This window comes from Ursus maritimus, unplaced genomic scaffold (genome assembly GCF_017311325.1).
Source record: "Ursus maritimus isolate PB19 unplaced genomic scaffold, ASM1731132v1 scaffold_10, whole genome shotgun sequence".
NCBI lineage: Eukaryota > Metazoa > Chordata > Mammalia > Carnivora > Ursidae > Ursus > Ursus maritimus.
In genome coordinates, this window is record NW_024423344.1 from 49,910,873 (window position 1) to 49,934,956 (window position 24,084).

At 44.0% G+C, this 24,084-nt stretch overlaps 1 protein-coding gene and 1 long non-coding RNA gene across 2 annotated transcripts in view; both read right to left on the reverse strand.

The window, feature by feature from the left end:
* The window catches only part of LOC103659171, a 217,985-nt gene extending 197,870 nt beyond the window's left edge, over window positions 1-20,115 (reverse strand). Inside the window, exon 1 of the long non-coding RNA XR_005833031.1 lies at window positions 16,132-20,115. This is a non-coding gene — a long non-coding RNA (uncharacterized LOC103659171). The remainder of the gene's footprint in view (window positions 1-16,131) is intronic.
* On the reverse strand, window positions 9,256-15,472 carry KCTD12 (potassium channel tetramerization domain containing 12). Its single transcript, XM_040623659.1, has one exon. The coding sequence runs from the start codon at window positions 15,306-15,308 to the stop codon at window positions 14,325-14,327; it is 984 nt and encodes a 327-aa protein (XP_040479593.1). The 5' UTR covers window positions 15,309-15,472; the 3' UTR covers window positions 9,256-14,324.
* Window positions 20,116-24,084: the final 3,969 nt, after the last annotated feature.

Below are 24,084 nucleotides of genomic sequence, written 5' to 3' on the forward strand. Positions count from 1 at the left end.
GGGACAATAACGCTGTTGTGGGAGGCTATCCTGTATATTAATAAGATGTTTAATAGCGTCCCTGGTCTCTGCTCACCAGATGCCAGAAGCACCCTTCCCCCAACTTGCACCAACCAAAAACGTCTCCAGACATGGCCCAATGATCCTGGGGTGGGGGAATAATTACACCATCCCCCGCCCCACTGAGAACCACTGATCCATCTGTATGTCTCATCTCCCAAACTGCTTCAGTCAAGTTGGTTCCTCTGCCATCTGGTATAGACATTCTTCCCAGTATTCATTTTCACCCAAGTTTACAGTCCATTATTCTGAAGCCTCTTCTTCCTCCTGAGTTGACAACCTTCAGCTTTGATTCACTTCCCAAATGATGCCGACCCCAAAGCAGCTAAGACAGATTCTCACATCCTCTGGTCATCTTAACCCTCCAGCTGCAGACGACCATTGGGAAAATTCTGCAGAACATATTCCAGTATAGAGTTCCAATCCATGCAGTTATTTTGAAATCTCCTTAAAATCACTACTGTGATTTTCCATTACATACCTTTTTTCCATAAAGACGGGCCTTCTGCTGAGGCGCCTGAGTGGCTCAGTAGATTAAGCATCGGACTTCAGCTCAGGTCATGATCTCAAGGTCCCAGAATCCAGCTGTGTCAGGGTCCCCACTCAGCAGGGAGTATGCTTCTCCCTTTGCCCCTGCCCCTTCCCCTCCCCCTGCTCATTCTCGTCCCCTCTCTCTCTCCTCAAATAAATAAATGAATAATCTATTTAAAAAAAGAAGATTGGCCTTAAGCTATTAGCCTTGCAAACACTAAATGAATTTATGTAACAATGTTAACAGAACGTAGACCAGGACCTTTCTTTTTCTTTTCTTTTTTTCTTTTAGATCTTAAAGTAATCTCTACATCCAATGTGGGGGTCAAACTTACAACCCTGAGATCAAGAGTTGCACACTCTACCTACTGAGCCAGCCAGACACCCCAGACCAGGACCTTTCTTAACATTAGAAATGCTGGGGCGCCTGGGTGGCACAGCGGTTAAGCGTCTGCCTTCGGCTCAGGGCGTGATCCCGGCGTTATGGGATCGAGCCCCACATCAGGCTCCTCCGCTATGAGCCTGCTTCTTCCTCTCCCACTCCGCCTGCTTGTGTTCCCTCTCTCGCTGGCTGTCTCTCTCTCTCTGTCAAATAAATAAAATCTTTAAAAAAATAAAATAAAAAAAAAAACAAAAAAAAACATTAGAAATGCTAAGTTGATTCCTGACTCTAAACACTCTTACCCTCCTGAACAATTATTTATTCCTGCCTCCGACTTGTGGAATGGGAATTGTAATGTTCTTGCAAAGCCCTTTGATATTCCAAGTGGGATGGAATTTCATTTCAATTCGAGTACCAACTCTTAATTATTTGAGCTAATGGAGAGGGACAAAGCACCAAAAATAGAATATTCATATAATACAAATTAAAGCTCATACTGACACAAACATGTATTCTCAAATTTTAAGAAATTAAAAGGTTACCTAAAGTGATTAGGCTGATTTTATTGCGTGATTCAGAACTCTTCCAACTGAAGAACTGAAAATATGTTTGAGCATTATGTTACTGGCTTAAGACAATCAGAAGAGCAACTTCCCATAGTTCTTCATTGTAGTTAGAGGTGATTTCAATGTCAATGTTGTTTTGGTAGCTTTATATAAGGATTTTTATTCTCGTCATTTTCTATTTTTTTCATGTTATCTTCATTAAACGCATATTATTTTTGTGATAAAATATGCATACAGAAAGTGTACCATTTAACCATATTTTTTAAAGATTTATTCATTTATTTGAGAGAGTGTGTGTGTGTGCGCGCGCGGGCGCGCACACAGGTATTACAATGGAGGGAGGGGCAGAGGGAGAGAATCCCCTAGCCGACTCACCACTGAGCACAGAGCCCCAGGAGCCCAATCCCACAACCCATGAGATCATGACCTGAGCAGAAACCAAGAGTCCAAGGCTCAACCAACCCCGCCACCCAGGCGCCCCCAATTTCACCATTTCTAAATATCCAGTTCTGTGGCATTAACTGCATTCACATTGCTGTGCAGCCATCACCACCACCTGTCTCCGGAACTTTTTTATTTTCTCCAACATCACAAATATTTTAACAGATAGCCCCTTCTTTCTGTCTACTAATAATCTGTTAAATATCATTTCAAGTTAATTTCCGGTAGCTCTTGTTGCAATAAAGGTAAGTCTACCTACAGGATTTATGTAGGTTTATTAGTTGACATTCCTATATAAAAAGAGAATTCTTGTCTTTGCATAGTTATGCCTCATACATTCCTGCTACCCAATGCCTGACTAACCCTGTCCTCTCACCATTTCCCTTTCAACACTCCAGGGGAAATTAACATGCGCAAGAGCTTCCCGTTGCTTCCAACAGTGCATAGAGTACAGGGCTGTTGACTAGACAACTATGGTTTTGTAATTGCAAAATTAGAAAGTTATTTTTAACAAATATATTTCATTTCGCTTAAAAAATATTATGGACATTGCTTATAGGATACTAAAACAAAAGTATGCTCATTTAGCGTTTTTTGTTTGTTTTTCTTTTTAGGGTGTATGTGTGTGTGTTTTAAGCCTTTGGCTTTTAGACTAAACCATTTTTGGTTTAACAGATGCAAAGTGTTAATTACTAAGGAAGACTGAGGTTCCATAAAGCTTTATTACTAAAGTTTATTTTAGCTTCCCACAGCCCTAGCTTTATTAATAAAGTTTACTTTAGCTTCCCATACCCCTAACTTTATTAATAACGTTTATTTTAGCTATACTTCTCTTATAAAGGCTATGGCAACTTCTTTGGAACATAGCATACTACCCCACTATCACAAAACTCCAAACTTTGAATTGAGGAAAACATTTCTACATTGATTTTTATACTAGAACTGCAGACTCTCATTTTCTGAGAGACAAAAGACTGAAGTGGATGGCATTGGTAATCACTAAGCATTCTGCAAGATCCATGTCTTTCACAGAACCACTAACAATCATCCTCATCACACTGTAGCCCTGGCTTTAAAATTTCGATAAGGAAACTGCATATCACAATTACAAAAGTGAGTTTTCCATAGTTTCTCACTACAGCGTGTGGCAATTCTAGCTTCAACATTTTTAAAGAAATGACTTCCTTCCCTCTGCTCTCTCTTAGTTAATGCTCATTTGTTTAATTTGCTGTAACTAAGTGAGTTAATACCGTCCTCTTAACCAGAAGTTGCTGGCAGATTTATCAGTTATGTCATAGAGTAGAGGGGATCAAAGACAAATGTCAAAGGATTCAAGCCCCAAAGACTCTCTTCATCTGTTAGATCCTGAAACTAAAACGAAGCATTGATTTTCTTACTTAACCCCAAATTGACTCAAACCTACAATTAAACTATACGGTGATAATAACATGAAACTTGTTTTGCGAATTCTTCTAAGATAATGGGAGAAGGAGACTACATTCCAGAGGACAAATACAACAATATAGTAAAGCTTCACTGTGCTTTGTCATAGTTCGGGCTGCTGTAACAAAAATACCTAGACTGCGGGGGCTTAAATAACAAACATTTATTTCTCACAGTTCTGGAGGCGGGGACGTCCAAGATCAAGGCGCTGGCAGATTTAGTGTCTGATGAGAGGCCACTTTCTGGTTCATAGACAGCCACCTTCCCGTTGTGTCCTCACACGGCAGAAAAGGCAAGGTTGTTCTCTGGGGTCTCCTGTATGAGGGCACTGATCCCATTCTTGTGGGTCCCCCCCCTCACAAACTAGTCACCTCCCAAAGGCCCCACCTCTGAACACCATCACATCGGGGGTCAGGATTTCAACATACGAATTTTGGGGGGACACAAACATCCAGGCCATAGCATTGCTGCTGTTTCTTACTTATATTTTAAAAGTAATACTCCCAGATCGAGCAGGCAAAACTTTGACCTAATAGCAATGGCTCTGACATGAGCTCATGGAAAGTACTTAATGCCTGGAACACACGTGGTTCTGAGCAGAATTGTAAGGTCACAGCATCACGGCACAGATCATTTATTTTTTTTTAAGTCCTTGCAACTGTCATTTAAAAAACCCACAGCCCTCACTAGAAGAATGTCTGGAACAGTATACTCCAGTGTTCCAGGGAGGTCAGATTGCTTTCCTGCAATTCTTAAGAGTCACCTCTTGAAACTTTCTAGTTAAGATTTTCAAAACTTCGTAATAAATAATAGCCCTGGAGGAAAGCCTATTAACATGGCTCTCGGTGAACTTGACTTCCACCATAAAATGGAAACACTGTCAAGATTTGGGGTTTTGGAGCAGCTGTCATCTAATAACTATTCAGAAAAAATACCCACATTAGTTTAGGTCCTTTTGTAATCTCTGTGACTTTCAAGTCAGATAGAAGGATAGTCATTTCTATTTATTTATTTATGAAACTACAGTTATAATTTCTCAAAAAATACATATGTATAAAGATTATTGATTCTTAGTAGTGTTACCAAAAAAAGTAAAGGCCAAATTTTAAGTTCGTTTTTTTATCTCCCTAATGCCTAAAAAAGAATGAATTAACATGAGCATTCATTCATTTATTCAACAAACTTTTATTGATGACCTGTTATGGGCTAGGTACTGTGTTGAGCCCTGAGGCAAATATAAAGAAATAAATGTCCCCCCACACCCCCCATAAGTGGGTAAATCAATGTCAAGGCTGAGTGAAGATTAAAACCACACCATAAAGTAGAAGCAAGCAGCACAAGTCACCAGGGAGCCTACCTCCCCGTCAATGTCCTTCACATTCCTCTCGCTGGAAACTGTGGTTTCATTCAATGCTTTTCAAAGACAGATAAAGGCTGAACAAGAAGATACTTCTACTGCCCTTTTCCTTCTATATACAGAAAAGAGAGCTTGTTCTAACCTTAGATTCTCCCACTCACCCACTTGGAAAGTAGCGGAATGGAGAGAGAGAATGAATTAATGAGGAACAATTTGTAAATCACTTGGGAAATGTTGTCTGTTACTAAAACAAAGGGGAAGTCCAAATAACTAATTTTAGAATCTGTCATTACTGTGCTTCATCTTTTTTTTCTTGTTCTTATGCTTTTATTTTACTTGCACTACAGTTTTGCATGTCAATGAATAAAAAGACAACATATCTTCAGTCAGGTTGGAAAGGTCATCATTTCTCCATTATGACCAAGAGCAACAGTCCTCTTCTCCTTAGTCCTCTCCTCCTCCACCCATGTAAAGGCAAGACCAGGGAAATGGGACCCCCACTCAATCTAGGAGGTCCCTTACCCCAAGCCCCTTCGGTGTCCAAGGGACACCTTCGACCTTGGGCGTCCTCTCCCCATCCCGATTCTCATACTACCTCTGGCTCAGCAATGCTGTGGTTCATCTTTTTCCCTTTGAAAAACAGGGGGAAGGGCTCCTGGGTGGCTCAGTCAGTTAAGCATTTGCCTTTGGCTCTGATCATAATCCCAGGGTCCTGGGATTGAGCCCCACATTGGGTTCCCTGCTCAGTGAGGAGCCTGCTTCTCCTTCTCCCTCTGCCCCTCCCTCTGTTGTGCTCTCTCTGTCAAATAAATAAATAAAATATTTGAAAAACAGGGGCAGAAATCATTCTTAGTAGCTATTAAGTGTATTTAAAAGAATTGTGGGGGAAAGGTAGTGTTCATAAAACTCCACAAATGTGCAAAGTGTATAAGGCTCAATAGTGCTAAGTCTTCCATGATTTCTGGTGGTGTCAGTCTACCATTTTGCTCTCCACTGTTGAACGTAAAGAAAACACACCTGAAAGGAGATTGCTGTGTGTCAAATATATTAGGGACTCAGTGAATGACTGCTGAAGCTGAAAGGATGAGCTGGTGTTTCAGAGTTCTTGATGTCCTATAACAGGTGCTCAATAAAGTGCCTACTAAATAATCAGATCTCTCAAAGACTCCATTATATGATTCTCAGATATGGGGATTAACAGAAGAATTCCTCATTCAAACGTGGTGCTCCCAATATAATGCAAGTAAATCTCATAGAAAACGGTGTGGCCTGAGAGGTTTAAAGGGAGGAGAAAAGTAAACAAAACCTTGCCCACTCTTGCAGCCACGTGCTCTGCATGTGGCTTAATGTACATAAACCTGACCCCCTACACAGCTGCCTAACTGGCTTCCAACTCCCTAGGCCCATCACACCATCCTCCACGGAGCTCCCAGCGGTCTTTGAAAAAGTGGCATTATTTTTTATTATTTCACACCTTGTTTAAAATTTTTCAGTATACACTAAGAATTAACCAACATCTCTATCTTTTAACACAGTATATGAGGTTCACCCTGATCTGGCTCTCACTAAACTCCAGCTTTTTGTTGGTTGGCTGGTTGTGTTTTTGTTTTTGCTTTATGGGGGCAGAGGGCTTTTTTTTTTTCCCCAGGAGGTTCTGGTTTTCACTGTGTTCAGGTCTTTCCTCCCAAAGCTGGCCCTGTGCTTAGAAGGCCCCTTCCCTTTCTCTTTTTTACCTTTAAGCTTCCGTTCTGGCACCTCCTCCTCCAGGAAGCCTAAGGCTGAGTCAGGTACCCCCTTTCTTTCTCCAGCAATTACTCAGACTATCCTAGCACTGCACCTTCAAGCTATTTTGTTATTATTTGGCTCCCTTCTAATGCTCAGTGCTCACTCATTCCGGCACATTACTCATCATATTGGCACAGTCTGGCACATAGTGGGTACTCAAGAGATCTGGAATAAATGAATGAATGCTGGATGGCTGTACATGGGGAAAAGTTGCAGCAGCCAAGCTAAGAATTAATGGCCTAAAGTAGTCCCTGAATGCCTTTCTACCTCGCCCCATAGGCCACACTTAGGGGGATCTGTGATTGGAAAAAAGAGGTACATTTTGGCCCCAAAGGGACACTGACCTTGAAACTTCTTATATGAGCAGAATACACCTGAGAACTTAAGAGGTTAACATTTTGGGCACCTGGGTGGCTCTCAGATGGTTAAGTGTCTCCCTTTGGTTCAGGTCGTGATCTCCAGGTACTGGGATGGAGCCCCACATCAGGCTCCTGGTTCAGCAAGGAGTCGGCTTCTCCCTCTGCCCCTCCCCCACTTGTGTGCGCACGCACTCTCTCTCTCTCAAATGAATAAATAAAATCTTTAAAAAAAAAAAAAAAAAGAGGTTACCATTTTCTCTAAACTACTCATCAAGAAACAAGCCCAGCATATACCGGCAGAAGTTCTCAACCCTAGCACCAAGTTGTTAATGACAGCGGAAGGTGAACTGTCCCTAAGATTCTACAAGTTCAGAATATCTTTTTTTTTTTTTTAAGTTCAGAACATCTTTAATGTTTAAGGTTCTGTCTTTGAAGTTCTTGTAAACTTATCATTTTTTCCATAAAATGAAACAGATTTTTTGGTAAATTACCTGTCAGTTAAATGACTTAATTTCCCAACTCACAGATACACATTTCTGTTAGTCCAACTGATATTCCAGGAAAGCCCCATATTTATTCTATAGCTTCCCATCCTTTTCCAACTCTCCCCAGAGAATACATTATGACATTGTGGCTCCTCTTTCTATACTATATTCCTAAAAAACAACTGTTAGCCAAAATTCATGGTGGGGAAAAAAAACCCCTAGAATAAAAATGGAACAAGGATGACCTCAGAAATAGAAAAAATGGAGGACATGGAAGGGAGGACTTGTCCTCAGTCTGAAAGCCACATAAAACGTCATACGTGTCTATCTAATGATTCTAGAGTGACTCCACCCACCAATATCCCCATTCCCTTGAGAGCTCCCAGTGAATCCGACCATTTCTGTGGCCTCTACAGAAGAAAATAGTGCCTACAGGTGATTTCTCTCTTGGCATCACTTCATACAAAAAAAAAGCCTCATATATTTGCATATAAGTGAAAAGATGTTCAACACAGCACTCTTTGGAGTAGAAATAAAAAACCTGAAAACTTAAATGCCCACTAAGAAAGGACTGGTGAAATAAATGACAGCACATCTCGACAATGACCCGTCATGCACAATATCACGTAACTATCAAGTAAAATAAGGGAGATCATTGCTACACGTCCACCCATGCACTGCAAGCGCTCCAGAATGTGTGGTTCAAAGAAGAAAGCAGGGCACGGGATCGGTATAATTCCCACTGACTATAAAAAAGGGAGGAACATATATATTTATTAAAAATAGAATATCTCTGTAAAAACACACCAGTGGTGCGCCCTGGGGGGAAAAACCCTCCAGGGGTTACTGGAGGAGGGAGATTGACTTGTTATTATACACAAAAATTCTATTGCTTAAATTTTTCACATAAACTTTTCAAAAACCGAATTGTTTATGTATTTGTACATAAAACACACACACTTTCAAAACAAAAGCTATCTAGAGGAAGTAAAGGCAAAAGCAAAGAGGAAGGGCGAAGCCTGGCTCACTCTCCACGCGCCACTCCTGGCTTCCGGTGCCACAGCCTAGCAGACCAGGCGGCTGCCACTGCCTGCAGCGTGGCTGGTTTCTCAGTCTGGAAGGCGCTGTGCTTTCTTTCAAGAGGAGAGTCACCAATGATGGAGAGGATGCAGGAAAGAGACCCTATCATAAAAATGCAGATCCTCTCCCAACACTCTTTGGAAATTTATCTTCATGAATTGTACTTTCAATTAAGGCATGTCTCAAAGTTTCTATTTCTTTTCCCTAGGAACTCTTTTACTTATTTTTTTATTTTTGAGAGCAAGAGAGAGAGTGTGCAAGTGCGAGCCAGGGAGGGGCAGAGAGAGAGAGAGAGAGAGAATCTTAAGCAGACTCCATACCCAGTGTAGATCCCAACACAGGGCTTGATCTCAGGATGCAAAGATCATGACCGGAGCTGAGATCAGGAGTCAGCTGCTTAACAGACTGAGCCACCCAGGCCCCCCCCTACAAACTTTAAAAGGCATCTCTACCTTCACTCCCCATGTTCAAAACAATTTGCATATGCTGCTAAGACTGAGGTCGAAGAAAATGTGAAGGACTCTTCCTCTACACTGAGTACCAATCCACCTTGACAATAGGCATTCTTGACAATAAACTCTGGGGGAAGAGCCTGTTCACTCCTGGACAAGCTGGCCAATTACACAGTGAGGAGGTCTTCTGATGGCGTCACGCTCATCCTCAGCCCCACAACAACTTGGAAAGCTTTCATTCCCAGTACTTAACCCCTTAAATGAAATCAGACCAGTGTTCAAGCCAATCCATACCCAGGAGCCAAAAGGAATAATTAAAGGAGTGAATGTTTTATTCTTTAGTGTTTAATAGAATACATAACAAGTCAATAATCAATGATTCATTACTTCACACACAGGGAGGAAAACAGTATCGAGTAGGTCTATTATACAACTGGTTGTGAACAGGGAGAACGAAAATCTCTAGAGCATTCAGATGGTTGAAGAAATTCTCACTTAAAGTTTGGGCACATCTGAACTGTCTTTTTTAAAATAGAGATTTTTTTTTCTTGGCTTTCTGTTTCATTAGAAAAGTCTGATAATTGTTATGATTTTTTTCCTTTCCCCTTCTATTTTGAGAAAATGGCTCAGTGATAAGTATCATTTAGCATATAATGTTTTCAACAATTGCATAATCCCAGAGAGCTCTGTGGGAATCTTACATTGTTTGGCAGAGATGAGTTTTTCGGATATAGGGGAAAATGTAAATAACATATAATTTATGTCTTCAAAATTAACATCCTCAATGGACGTCTTAAAACTTTTGTCATTAAATGTCACTGATGATGTGTGAGTGGTCACAAATGAATTATCATCATTCGTATTCAATAGTAATGGCAAAATTCACCTGCCTATAAAGTCACAAAGACAGTTGTATAATAGTTTACATTACAATTAATGTTCACATACCTCAAAATACATTTAAAATACAAAAAACTTGGCCTAGGGGGGAAAAAAACCACAAAATGTATAAGGTGACAAGAATTCTTGGTCAACTATTCATCTTCCTACCACACAAGATTAAATTCTAATGTAAATAGTCTGCTTGGATTTCTTCCACCTAAGTTTCAAGGGCCCCAGTAGAGAATCTAAATCTTCAAATTCAAAGATCTTTAAGATTTTTATTGTCCAAAATTATGACAAAGAAAAGTTAACTTCAACATAACTTGTTTCTGGCTCTAGGAAACCCTATATCCGGTACCACAGCCACTGAAAACCCAAGAGTATTTTATTTATTCTCAAGAGACAGACTTAGGTCATCTAAGAAAACTAATTCAGTTTTTAAATGAGTTATCATAAGGAAAAAACAAAAGAAATTCCAAAGGATTTACTCTAAGTTTACAATAAAAAATATTCAGTTTACTATATTAGAAATTTAAGTCAATTGAGTAAAGTACTTATGATTCAGACTATAAAAGAAGTTCGTACAGAATTTAACCCCTCCAGTCAATACTTTTCTAAATACTTGCACTGTAATTTAGCATTTTTCATGTGGAGTACAAAATGTTTTGAATATTAGAATTTACCATAATTTAAAAAGTAAAAAATTACCAAAGATTCACCTTACATGGCTTCAATGTAATAACATTCCATGGAAAATTCCAATAAAAATTGGAATATGTTATGAGCATTGCCAGTCACCCATTTTTGTCTGAGAATTCAAATTATGCATTTCCTCAGAGAAGCAACAGGCCCCATATATGGATCTGGTTTGAAAGAGAAGAAAATTTTAGCTAGTATTACAACTTTTCACTTTGCAATCAATGCCAAAAAAAACCCCAAAAAAACAAAAAACAAAAAAACCCCACCACCACCACCAAAAAGAAACACAAGAACAAAAACAGTACTGAAAGGGAAAAAAATTTTCTAAGTCTCACACCTCCAAGGAATATTTTTCACAACATACAATTTGAAAAATGAGACTGAATATGGTTCATGGTGTACGTGTATTAAAAAAATAGGCGACTTGTCCAACACCTGGTGCAAAAGCACTGAACGTAGTACCTGTGTTTTTAACCACCGTTAACAATTCTTTTTTTTTTTTAATGAAATTTATTAAATCTCATGTCACTCATTTGTCCTTACGAACCAAACGGTCATTAAAGCCATGACATAGGTAAATGCACGCTACACTGGGTCAGCTTCATGCAGTCCTAATTACTAATTTACGACATTCTCCCAGGTTATTTGAATGGTTATCTTTGGAGGGCTTACCCGTATGGACCCTCGATAACCCATCCAAGCTCAGAGGTGACAATCAACACTCCAGCCCCCTTTGTAGACCACTAAGGGTCCGTCTGTGGCCCACAGCACACCGAAGAGAAGGAACCGAAAAGCGCCCACGCTGAGTCACCCAGCCACTGTGACATTATCCACCCAGTGCAGAATGTGTTTCCTACCCAGCCTTTACTTTGAGCTAAAAGTAAAATATTTTCCTTTTTCGAATGCCAGCCTTTGAGGGGACAGTCATCCCTAGGAAAAGAAGTCAGTTTACGGTCTCTAACCATTTAAATTCCCAGTCTTTGACATAATGAAAGGGGTAGGGGAGCACTGCAGGGCAGTCAGGGTGTGTGGGGAAGTGAGATCTATATGCCCAAAGAAGTGGAATAGTTGTTCAACTCAAAGTTTTACAAGATAAAATTCATAAGACTTGAGTGGCACAAACAAAACTTTAGCAGTTTCCCATGACTCCCAGAGTTGTGCAGATTTAACAGGGAAATCAGAATCCCAGAGTCTTGCCATCTGTCAGTGGCTTTGATCTGTCCTAAGATGTTCTCAAGCATGTGCTTTTCGTCACACGACCTAACAGAACACCCTATAAGGTGGAGAAATTTCTGTGACTCTTTTGTCCAGAAAGCAACTTTGCTAAATCATTTCAGGCTTGAAACAGAGATAAGTTCTGTTGCGCTACCTACTCTGAGAACACACCCAACATATAAGCAAACACAACTTCCAGGAGTTCTGCTTCCATTTCCCTTACAATTACAATCTTTATACATAAAGTTAACTTTACCTTTCTAAAAATGTAACTCCAATGAAAAGACCTCCAATCTTTCTGTTTACCAACTAAAAAAAAAAAAAAAAAAGAATTTGTGGGGTAAAAATACAGGTACCTTGATTTTAAGTGGACAGTTAAATTATTACTATACATAATAGCCAAGGAAAAAAGTATGGAGCAAACTCAGATTTATAATCATGTATTTTTTCCTAACCCAGTGTCCCCAGAGACAAGGATCTAAGAAACTCATGAAAACATGTTGCTTTAGTATATACACTATCTGATGCACGTTACCGGGGGTAAATACAGGAAATTTTTTAGCATTAGTAAATGAATTAAAAAACTAAATGATTCGTGTAAAATGTTTATATATGGTATATACAGATTGAATCACATGAGTCTAAGAATAAAACTGTTCCAATTCTTAGTATCTGTTATGGACATAGTAAGATACAGTACAAGATTCATTTTTAAAAAGAAGAAAAAATAGCACTGATTTGACACTGAAAACGACTCTTACAAAATCTTTAAAAACATACTTCAGAGAAACTGCTGAAACTAATGAAAAAGGAAAGGCTTCTCCGTCATCCCAGAATATCCAAAGGAGCCTCACAGCATGAAAGACAAGGATTCACTTCGCTTCACCTAAGGTGTAGATAGGATATGCACTGGGAATTTATTCTGTGTTAGAGTAAAGGTATAAGGCAACCGGGTCTCCTTCTGTTTCTCTTGCATTTACCTAAAACACTATTTTATTGCTCAGCCCACTTGTAAGTACTTTTTTGCCTTCGTTTAAAAACATTTCATTGTATAGCTATCTACAGACAGGCAGCCCTTGGTGCTTCTCTCTCTCTGCAGCTGTCACCCAAAAAGAGTCCACCTTAATTTCAAACAATCTGCAGGAAAGAATTGGCATTTTCAGGTTTTCGGGGTTTGCCCAAAAGTCAACATTGGCTGGGCTTGAAGAAACTAAGGATTTTTAAGAAGAGACCTTAAGTTTAAGTAACCAAAATCAAACAGATTTTGCTCGTTAATAGATCTTTAAATCAGGATTTATAATCAACAAGAAAATAAAGTTCAAAAAAAATAAACAAGTTCAAAAACTACTGGGTAACTCTTTGGTTAGGTTATGTAAGTATCAGCAACTTCTAAGTTTAGGACTCAAAACAGTTAGTTCAATAAACTGCCAGATAAGAGTAGATCAGTTATTAATCTTTATAAAATGCTTTCCATGTTTTTGTGTACTATTTTTTAAATGTGCGTGTACTCAAACGGATGGCACAAACTTGCAACTTTCAAATAATAAATGAATGTCTGCTCCTCCCTTCCCACCCCCCTTCACCCCTCCTTCCTCCCTCCCCATCCCACCCCCCAAGTCTTACGAGCTAAGGTCCTACTGCCATTCACTGCAAGAATACGGGCCTTCCTAATACCCACAACGTGCATTACTACCCAGCTCCGTTCACAGTCACTGCCAGGTGACTTCCCGCAGTGCTTGGTGACCTGGGCTGTCTCGCCCTTGTCGGCGTCAGCACTCTTGCTCCCTCTCTCCAAGAACGGCGGCCATGTCGACCAGTCGAACTAGGCATCAGGTGCTGGAGCCAAGGAGAAAGGATGCCTCCTTACGCATGAGGGTAACTTTCGACAAGTTTAAGCCACAGGCGCAGTCCTTTCGTTGTGCACGGAAAAGATACGATCCTTCATTGTGCCAGCACTAGATTCTTGTCCTACTTCTACCTATAACTTGTCAAAACTTTATTCATTTGTAGTCACTGAACTGCCTCCACGGGATCCTAATTCCAGGTCCAGAGTCTTCCATTCAGCCCCCTAAAACTCTACCTTTCAAGAGGGTCAAAAGGCTAAGTAATGGCCCTTTTAAAACATTAACTATTCCCAGACAGTATTCTCATTCTGATCTCTTAAGCCGCGAATGAGTCAAAAGGGCTGGGGATTTCAAGGAATCTTCTACACACTGGACAGGGTCCCATCAGGTTCTGAACAATTCTCCCATCCCCAGGTACTTGGTGACTTTGTGGCCACACTTTCCTCATGAGATCCAGACTGAAGGACAATCCAGGGGAGGGGTGGTTTGAGTCAGGGGGCAGAGGAAGCACTGGAGGGGGGTACATCTGGGCTCTCTCCGTTAGCGGGGTCCAAAGAAGACGAAGAAGCCGAGATTTGCGGCTGCAGGTTCTCAAGTGGGGGGTGAGTGGGCCTGGCCCAGCTACTAAAGGTGGGAGACAGGGGAATGGAAAGGCGTGGGGTGGGAGGGGAGATCTATAATCCTCTCCTTGGCAGGAAGGAAGGGGGCTGGGAGCGCTGGAGTCGCGAGGGGGTCTGGGGAGCTCACTCCCTGCAGAAGACGTACTCCGTGTAGCTGGTCCAGATCTTGTCCTCGCTCTGGTCGGTGCTGCTGGCGAAGGCGCAGGTGCCCGTGGAACTGCACGCCACCATGTGGAAGCCCGACTCGGACAGCTTGTCGAAGGCCTGCTCCAGGAAGTTGAACTTGAGGTAATAGCGCGAAGTGTAGCGCTCGGGAGGCCGGTCCGGGTCCCGGCTCTCATTCAGGGTGTCACCGAACACCTCCTTGGCCAGCGACGTCTTGCCGCACACGGTGATGCGTGCCACTCGCCGGAACTTGGCGTCCGCCTGCGCGTCCCGCCCGATAGTGTAGGAGCCGCGGTAGCCGATGGTGATGTAGCCCGAGCGCCGGCTGCCGTCCAACGACTGGGACGGCGTGAGCAGCGGGCCCGCCGCACCCCCGGACGGGCTGCGGCTAGCCAGCTCCAGCGTGGGCGACGGCGCCCCAGCCGACGAGCCCTCTTGCTGCTCGGGCTCGGCGTAGCCGAGCGGCAGCAGCTCGTCACCCAGCGAGCCCTCCTTCTGCACCCCGCGCCGCGAGTGCGGCGGCGGCGGCCCGGGGCCGGGCTGCTGGGGCGCCCCGAGGCGGCGCACGAGCTCGGGCAGCTCGAAGTACTCGGCCTCGCGCTGCAGCCGGCTGCGCTCGGGGAAATAGTCGGGCAGCACGAGCTGCAAGTCCCGCAGGTAATCCAGGATGTAGCGGAACAGGAAGCCGTCTCGGTCCAGAAAGAAGCGGCCTTTGCTGTCCCGGGCCAGCTCCTGCGGCTGCTGCTGCGTGAACATGCGCCAGAGCAGCGAGTCGGGCACCGACACCACCGTGCAGCGCCGGGTCACATACACCTGGCCCCCCACGTTCAGCTCCACGATATCGGGGAAGAGCGGCGGCTCCGCCGAGGAGGACGAGGAGCCGCTGCCACCTCCGCCGCCGCCCCCGTTGGGTAATCCACGTGTGCTGTCCGCCAGAGCCATGGCAAAGAGGTGGCCGGTCTGGGCTGGTGGCAGGGAGAGGAGCCGCGCGCCGAAGCCGCCGCCGCCTTTCCCGGACGCTGGCTCAGCCCTGCGCTCCGGCCGCCGCCGCCGCAAGCCGCGCAGAGCCCAGCAGTGCGAGCGCGCTGCTGTGCGCCCCCGAGAACCCCGGTGCGCTCGGCCCGCCTCACCCGCGCGCTCCAGGCGAGTGCCGGGCCTTGGCCGGCGCGCGGCTTAAGTAGAGACGCCCGCTCCGGCGCCGCTGCGCGCAGGAGGCGTGGGCGGCTGCGGAGCGGCGAAGCCTTGCTCCCCCGGGCGGGGAGGAGGGGGGGACGGCGGAGCGGGGAATCGATTTGCATCCTAAACGCTGACGCCGCGCCCGGCTCCTGGCTCCACCCCGGCTCGCGCGCGTCGGGGGGGACCCGACTCCCCAGTCGCCCCACCTCCAGCTCGCCGGGCCCGCGCTCGAACCCGTCCCGCTCCCGCCCAACTTTCTTCCCTTCCAAAATGGATAGGGCCTGGGACGGGCCGCTTCGGAAGACGAGCTTCCTTCGGAGCCGCAGTCACGGCGCCCTCTCCCCTGCTGACCCCGCCTGGAAGGAGGACGTAAACTTCCCGGCTCCCCCGCCCGGGCAGTAGAAGAGTGCGTGGCCGCCTCGGCCCGGTCGCCTCCGGAACTGGCCTCTGTAAACACTGGAGCTGTGGCGCTGCCCTAGTCGGTTGTTGTGTTGCTGAAAGTTCTCAAGAGAATGTGGAGGGACGGAGGGGCAGATACTGTTGACGTTTACTAGTAGCCTCGAAAAAGCCCGAGAAGCAAAACACTCACCTCACTCTCCAGCCATAGAACTGTCACGGATAGTTGCTTTTATGGGTGAAGAGGCAAACTCATTGGTTGACAGACCTCAAGGTAGAAGGAAATGAGCGGCCGTGGCGACGGGAGAACTTGGGTGCGCCCAAGGAGTGACTTGGGGGCGCGTTCCCCTGCGGGTGGAGGACGCGGCCTCCTCCCATGGCGCCTTCGAAGCCAGGCTGCCCGCGCACAGTGAGGCCGAACTAACCGCCCCGCCCCCGGCCCCTTTCAGCCTTCGCTGAATCTCGCCGTAAAACATGGAGGTTTTGCGGAACTAACGTAATTTGGAAAAAGCACCTTTCAGCCCCTGCGTGTTTCTCCTCCCAAAGGTCCCGGTGCGCCTGCTCTCTCGTGCACCTCGGTCATTCCAGGCGGTCCTCTGAAGGTTGCCTCTAGTCTCAGGGCCTTTGTACTTTTGAAGGCCCTGTCTAGATTCCACCTGGTGCTGTAACTGCTCCCTCCACATCTGCATTCACCTGGCACGCTGCAGCCCAGAGGACGCCTTCTCCCGCACCACCCCAAGCCTTCCCAGGTTCCCAGGCCGAGGAGCCCTCGGGATCGCTCCCTCCACGTGCCAGCCTGACCACGCCCAACACATTCTGAAATCTGAGCTTTGTGGTGATGATCTGATCCTGACTTCGGTACAGAAAATAAAGCGCTACTGAGCACTACAGAAGAGAGGCGGGTGAAGGATGTTAAGAAATCACGTCAATGAATAAGTGCTGTGCCACCGCTATTTGCCAGGGCCAGATAGTGAAGAATGCAAGGCTGAGTAAGATCCAAAGCGCCTTCTGTGTAGCCCAGTAGGCAAAGGGTCAGAAGTCTGAGCAGTTGTCAGATCAGTTTGAAGTACAGACGTCAGTCAGGATAAATCAGGGGAGATCCTTGTTCTGATAATAATGTTTACTCTTGTTGTAACTACCCAGTGAGCTTTACAGTCTTCTCACGGGTAAGTGTCATTTTTACTTTGAAATGTTTATGTCTGCTGAACAATTATCTCATTCATGTCAGAGTGCTGAAATATGATCAAGCCCCAAACCAGCTCACTTAATTGCAAGTACAGATTTTGATACTGAATTTATTTGACTGCTCTTTTTTTGTTTGTTCTTTGGGATAAATAATAGATGACACAAAAAGTTCCAAGTTCCAACACTGAATTTCTAGATGGTTGTGCTACTATTTGGTATATCAGTGTCACAAGACTGACAAAACCAGTCTCTTTTCTACAAAACCCAGAAAAGCCTTCTTTCTGTACATATTTTTATATCGTTACTTTGTTCATTGTACCAACAGATCCTTTCAGTTCTGCCTTTAAAATACTTCCCGACTATTAATGGTCCCCCCCCCACCCCCGTCACCACCCTGGACCAAGCCACCCATCATCTCTTACCGGGATTATTGCATTGGTCTGCAAACTACATCCCCCTTTGTCCCCTACAATATTTTATCACCAGAACAAATGGAAGGATCCTATTATAACATAAATCAGATCGTGTCTCTGTGCTCAAAGCCTCCCAGTGGCTTCCCACTTCACAAAAGAGTAAAAACCAAACTCCTTTCTTTCATTGGCCTACAAGAGTCTACAGGATTGGAGCTGCCCCCCAACCCACCCAGCACCTCTCCACCCACCTGCTGCCACTCACCCAGGAGCTCGCTGGCTTTAGCACTTTAGCCTCCCCACTCTCTCAGGACCTTTGCACTTCCTATCCCCTTTGCTAAAGTCTACCCCCGCCAACCTTATCTTCTCACCTTCTTCAGGTGCCTCACTCCTTACCTTCTTCAAGACCCTGCAGCAGGACCTTCCCTTGATCACTTTATTTAATATAGCACAGCCCCACCCAGCAGCTTCCCCTTCTCTGTTTTCTGTTACCCTGCATTAGAATGCAAACTCCAAAAGTTCAGGGAGTTTGCTCGATTCATTACCACATCCCCAGTGCCTAGAATAGGAGTGGCGTATAATAGGCATTCAATAAGCATCTGTTGCTCACGCACTTGTTTGACCAACGTACATTAAGTGCCTTCTGCGTTCCAGGCAGCGTGTGAAAAAATAATCTCTGCCTTCTTGGAGCTTACAGTGTTGTGAGGAAGAGAGATAATAAGTACAGAGATAGGTAAGTCTTTACGTAGAGATAAATGCCATGAAGTAAACAGAATTGTGAAATGAGATAGAGGAACTGAGAGTGGAGATACTACTTTATATGGACTGGCTGGGAGGGCCTCTCTGTGAAGTGACTTTGAGCTGAATAACAAGAAAGAGAACCATGGGAAGTTCTGGAGGAAGAGCTTTGGAGGCAGAGGGCAAAGCAAGTTAAAGGCATCTAGGTAAGGAATGAGACTGGTACATTTCACAGAAGTTAATCTATGGTTATCATTGGCTTGTATCCTGTGAATCTTCAAAGTACCTTGAAGAGATCAGTATAAGCTCAAATGTGAGAGATACTGCATGCCTACACACCAGCGGCATACTCCCTTCGGTCTCTACCAGCTGACATAACCCATTCATCCACCACAAGCTAGTCCAACTGCAGGAAGCCATTGGTATTTCCTTACAGAAAGCTTGCTTGTGCGTGAGAGGCATAATAACGAATGACACAGGTGATCTGAGACTGAGGAATACTTTTCTGGTCAATTTGGTATGTTCTATTTCTTGTCTGTTGGTTAATATCATGAAACTCCGGAGGAAGTGTAATTGGGGAACTTTAATGCTGGCACTTAAGGGCCTGCGTGTTTATGAAGGAAGGGAGGGCCATAACTCCGGCTTCTTGCGTATGTTAAATATACGTAAGGTATTGCCGGCCCTGTGTGTCTAGTCTCAATCCAGTTTCTGGTGATGGGTACAGGGATGGTCATTGTTCCTTTGCAAGTGACTCTTTGGACTTTCCTAAATAAGAGGCAGTGCTTTATCCTTTTATCCTAAAGTATAGGGTATTGGAAACATCTCCGACCTACATTCTCATGATTCATATCTCCTCCCCCACCTACCACCTTCTCTTCCTGTCAACTTCCTACCCCACTGCGCCCCCCATGCACTTGGCAAATATTCTGCACACTAAAGATTTGAGCAAGGAAACGAGGACGGTTATGAGAAATATAAAGTTAAAAGGGGAGGAAGAGCTGGGTGAAACGAAGTGAGCGCCTCGGAGGATTGAATGAATTTAACATATGAATTTAACATAAACGATCAGTAAGCTGTAAAACACCATTCAAGTGTCAGAACCACAATTTTCCACCGCCTGTCACAGTGCCTGACAAGCCTTCGCAATAAATACCGAAGGAATAAATGAATGGCAAAAACATTGAAATGAATGCTGCAAGGAAAGGGGAGAAGAGACAGAATCAGAAATTGTCCCAAACAAATATTTAGTTCATTTGTCATCCTCCCAATGTGTGAGTCCCTTCTGTACGCAGCCTTTAAAATTTACTGACTTGTTGCTTTCAGAAGAAGAAAAGAATTGGATACTGAACTTGAAGTAAAGCAGGGAATAAAATAGTCTTAATAAAGAATCAGTAAAATATATGCCAATATCTAATCCTTAAAAAAGAGAAATGTTAAGTAAGGGACATGGCCAAAGTCTAGGACATGGCCTAGAAAGTGAAGGAAATCTCAACATCACTATGATGTGACTTTTATACTTAATAGAACCAAACACAGAAAAAAAAATAATAATGTTGGAAATTTTTTTTATTTCCATATCCTTCCCAGAAACAAGTAATAATATAAGAGCAGGCATCCGTATAGCACTTACTATGCGCTGACCCTGTTAGATCCATCCATGCATAGCACACTTCATCTGAGGCTAGTACTATAACCACCCAATTTTTAGACCATAGGAGCAAATGAGTGGTGGAGCTGGGATTTGAACCGAGGCAATCTATCTTCAGAATTGATGCTTTTTTTTTTAAAGGACAATTTTTTTTTTTTAATTTATTTATTTGACAGAGAGACAGCCAGCGAGAGAGGGAACACGGGGGGCGGGGGGGGGAGAGAGGAAGAAGCAGGCTCTCAGTGGAGCAGGGAGCCCGACGTGGGGCTCGATCCCAGGACCCCGGGATCACGCCCTGAGCTGAAGACAGACACTTAATGACTGAGCCACCCAGGCGCCCCCAGAATTGACGCTTTTAAATGCTGTCTTTCCCAGCTTCTCACTTCTACAAATGCTTTACATGTATGAAGGAAATCGGTTCTGTTATTTTCCCCACTTTACTGATGAGATACCCAAGGCAAAGAGAGGCTAGGTAACTTGACCAACATAACGCAGCTGTTTATCCCTGCTAGGGGCAGAAATGGCGCTCTAGCGTCCATGGGCTTGTGAGCTGCAGGAGTGGTGACTGAAAACTCAAAGTAGCTGCTGTGAAAGAACTCGGATTAGGAAGGAGTGAAGTCCTTGGCTCTCACTTCTGCCTTCTATCCACAGCATAGTCTTGCCTCCAGGAGAAATCTCCAAGGACATATTTGAGCCCACAGACAGAATGGACCCACTATGGTCCTACTCTTCTCCCAACCCAGTCCTACACTTGATAAATATGATTTCTTCCTGACCTTCTAAAATACCATGAAGGTTTGCAAAGCACCAGGTTTTTTAGTATGTTTACTCTGATCTCATTAACTCTAGACAGAGATAAAGTGAGTCGGTAAAAACTGCTGAGATCTAGGCTCCAGGATTGAAACACCAGCAGTACCCGCTGGTCTTCTGGGGCTCGTGAAGTTGAATAAATGGATTCTACTGGTGTCTTTACATATCACGCCGAGCACAGAAATCAATGGACCTCACACACACGGGTGATTTTGGAATTTCTCACCACGGCTAATTATTAACATCACTGATGTTTCCTAAGAACTTGAAGGCCTTGTTTTCAGACTGTGGGACTTCACCTGGAGGTTAACTATGAATGAGTTACCACATTCTATTCCAGGGCCCCACTGTTTTGAGGGCTTTCATATTGTCAGCTTCACTTGATTATCACAACGGTGTCAGCAGTTGTCATTCAACAGTGTCCCAAATGTGGAAGGAAGCTCAGAAAGGTTAGGTGACTTCCTCTGCCCCTCAGGTAGCAGCAGAATGCAAACGATGTCTCTCGGGAGCTGGATGCAGGGCAGGGATGCCAACGGAGGCTTCGTGACTCAACACTCAGTGCTCTTCCGGCTCTCCAGCAGCCCTGTCAAATCTACTCAATTTAACACCCCACATGAGGGTTGTCATTCACAATAATCACCTTGGAAACTATATGCTTATTTGGGGAATGTCAGAATCGCTCACTATTTTCGGCATATCTGTTGAGGAATTTTCTTCAGAGCTAGTTTACACAAGAACATCATTGTGTTACTTTACACGGATGCCAAATTTGGGGTCAATCTCTTTACAAGGCTATAAAACAAGGCACCTCACTGCAGGACAGACCCACGTATCTGAGAATAAATTAGGACAAAGCCAGTTTTCACGAGCATGAAACTAAGGTGATGATTATCAGGTATTCACCTTTTGACACTGGGCTTTAAGGATCTCATCCCTGGAGTTCTCTGTATGCTGAACAGTATTGAGGTTAGGTTATGCAGAAAGAAGAAGGGCTGATTCAACCGCAGAGATTTTAATATGTGGTTCCAGAAAGTCTGCATATTTCACTGTGAGGTTTGGACAAGAAGCCAAGCCACTGGCTAGACTGTAATGGGCGACTTCTTATATAATTGTAAGATCATTTGTTTGATATAATTAAGTGGGGGGAGGGACCCTTCCCTAATTTGCTTTCCAGTTACTGCGGAAATACGCATGATATTTCACAGTAGGGAAATGGCCTCAAACTCTGCTAAACTCTAAATTGATATTGCCCAGTATGATTAATGTTTAGAAAGTAAGTTTCTTTTCCTCAAATATATGAGAAAATCTTACACTGTGGAGTTGGACGAACCTATATTCTTCTCCTGGCTTTGTTATTTAAAATCTAAGAGTTGGGGCAAAATTATGTAAATATCAGCTCTTTACTCTTGTGAGATTAAATGAGATGATGGAAAGCACTGCATTTCACAGTGTCTGGCGCACATGGGCACATCATAACCGTAGGTTTCTACTGCCACCTTCACGTTCCCATCCCCATCGCGCTTCTGTAATCCACACAGTTCCTTGCTGAGTATGCTTACCTTGAGAGTTTAATTACCTTTTCTCTTGGATGACATCTCTAGTAGTATCAGCAATGTCTAAAATGGGCAAGGTAAATGGCATTCCATCTGCTGCTCCCTCTTCTTCCCAGAAGTCAGCCATTTCCAACATAAATTTGCTCTCTGGTTCAAAGATTTAGTCAAAATCAAGACAGTTTGGAAGTTTTCATTTCAGGGCTTCTTTGTCATCCTAGACTTTGCAACTCAGGTGACAATTAATAAAATTGCTTAGTTTTATTCCAAACTATAAGTTCAGCCAGTGACAACACCTGGGAGGGAAAGTCTAGGTAGCAGTGGGCAGAGGTGAGGTGGCATAAAGGGAGTCTAAGGAAACTCCAGGTGTCCTGAAAATCCAAAGACAGTGACTTCCTCTCTGTGCCCAACCAGGGAGCCTAAGCCAGGAAATGATGAAGAACCAGGCCTCAAGAGGGCAGAGCAGCAAGAGCACCAACTCAAATGGCCACTGTGGAGTCTCCCCGCAGCTCCCGTGGTATGGTGGATCCACGAGAGGAAGAACACGTGTGGGCACTGTAAAGGAAACAGAAGCTTTACATCGATGGTAGCAGACATTACTGGAAGAGGTATCAACGATATGAAAGAAGTTTGGCGCCTCTTTACATTGCACTCAACATCCCTTTAAATACTTACCAAGTGCCTGCTATGTGCCTGATCTTGTGGGAAGTCACGATGGCCCCAGAGGTCCATGGCTCATGAGAATCTGCACAATATCAGAGTGAATGGCCACCAGTGGGGCCATTGACAGTTCCATATGTCACACAGGAACATTATAGGGAGGGAAGTTACCTTCCTGTGTCAGTCAGGGTTCTCCACAGGCAAAGAACCAATAGGATGGATATCTATATCTATGGATCTATATCTAAATATGTATCATTCGATAGATAAAGAAAAAGATTGATTTTAACAAATTAGCTCACATGATTGTGGGGGCTGGTAAGTCCAAAATTTCTGTAGAGCCAGCAGGCTGGAAACCCAAGCCTTGAGATGGGATTCCTTCTTCTTTGAGAAACCTCAGTGTTTTGTTCTTTTGACCTTCCATTGATTGGATGAGGCCCATCTACATTGTGGAAGATAATCTCCTTTACTTAAAACCAAATAATTGTAAATGCTAATCACATCTTCAAAATACCTTCACAGCAATATCTGGACCAGCATTTGACTAAACAATTGGGCACCACAGGCTAGCCAAGTTGACACAAGAATTAACCACCACACTTTCCAAACAATGTCATATGACGTGAAACTGAGCTTCTTTTGAGGAAAGATGGCTGTCCATCAGCAAGAAGCTACGGCTTCATGAGCTATAAAGAACTGATAGTACATGCATGTTAGTGTAAGAGCATCTGCAAGTACAAGTTTAGCCCCTTAGTCACTTGTTCTTATGATCAGGTGCTCTTCAGACAGACTTGTGGAGGCCAAGCTGTTTGTGAATAGAGGAGCTCCAGTGGTCTCACTTTTGGCTGTGTGGCTTAGGGACAGAAGACAGCGCTCCACTGCATTTACAGGCCATAAACCCAAGTAAGCCAGGTGTGTGGATACACTGCACTATATCTAAATGCTCGTTTATTAATGAAGATATTCTTTATTATTAATTCATCTATTACATATCATTTATTCACAACTCTATTAAGGAGGCACAACAAGATCACAGGGAAAGAAAGCATTTCATAAGTAATCTGACAATGCCCAGTCCCCTCCAGAAATCACTCTTCACACCCACCTACGTACCTCTCTCTGTCTTCAGTCTCTAGGCTGTATTT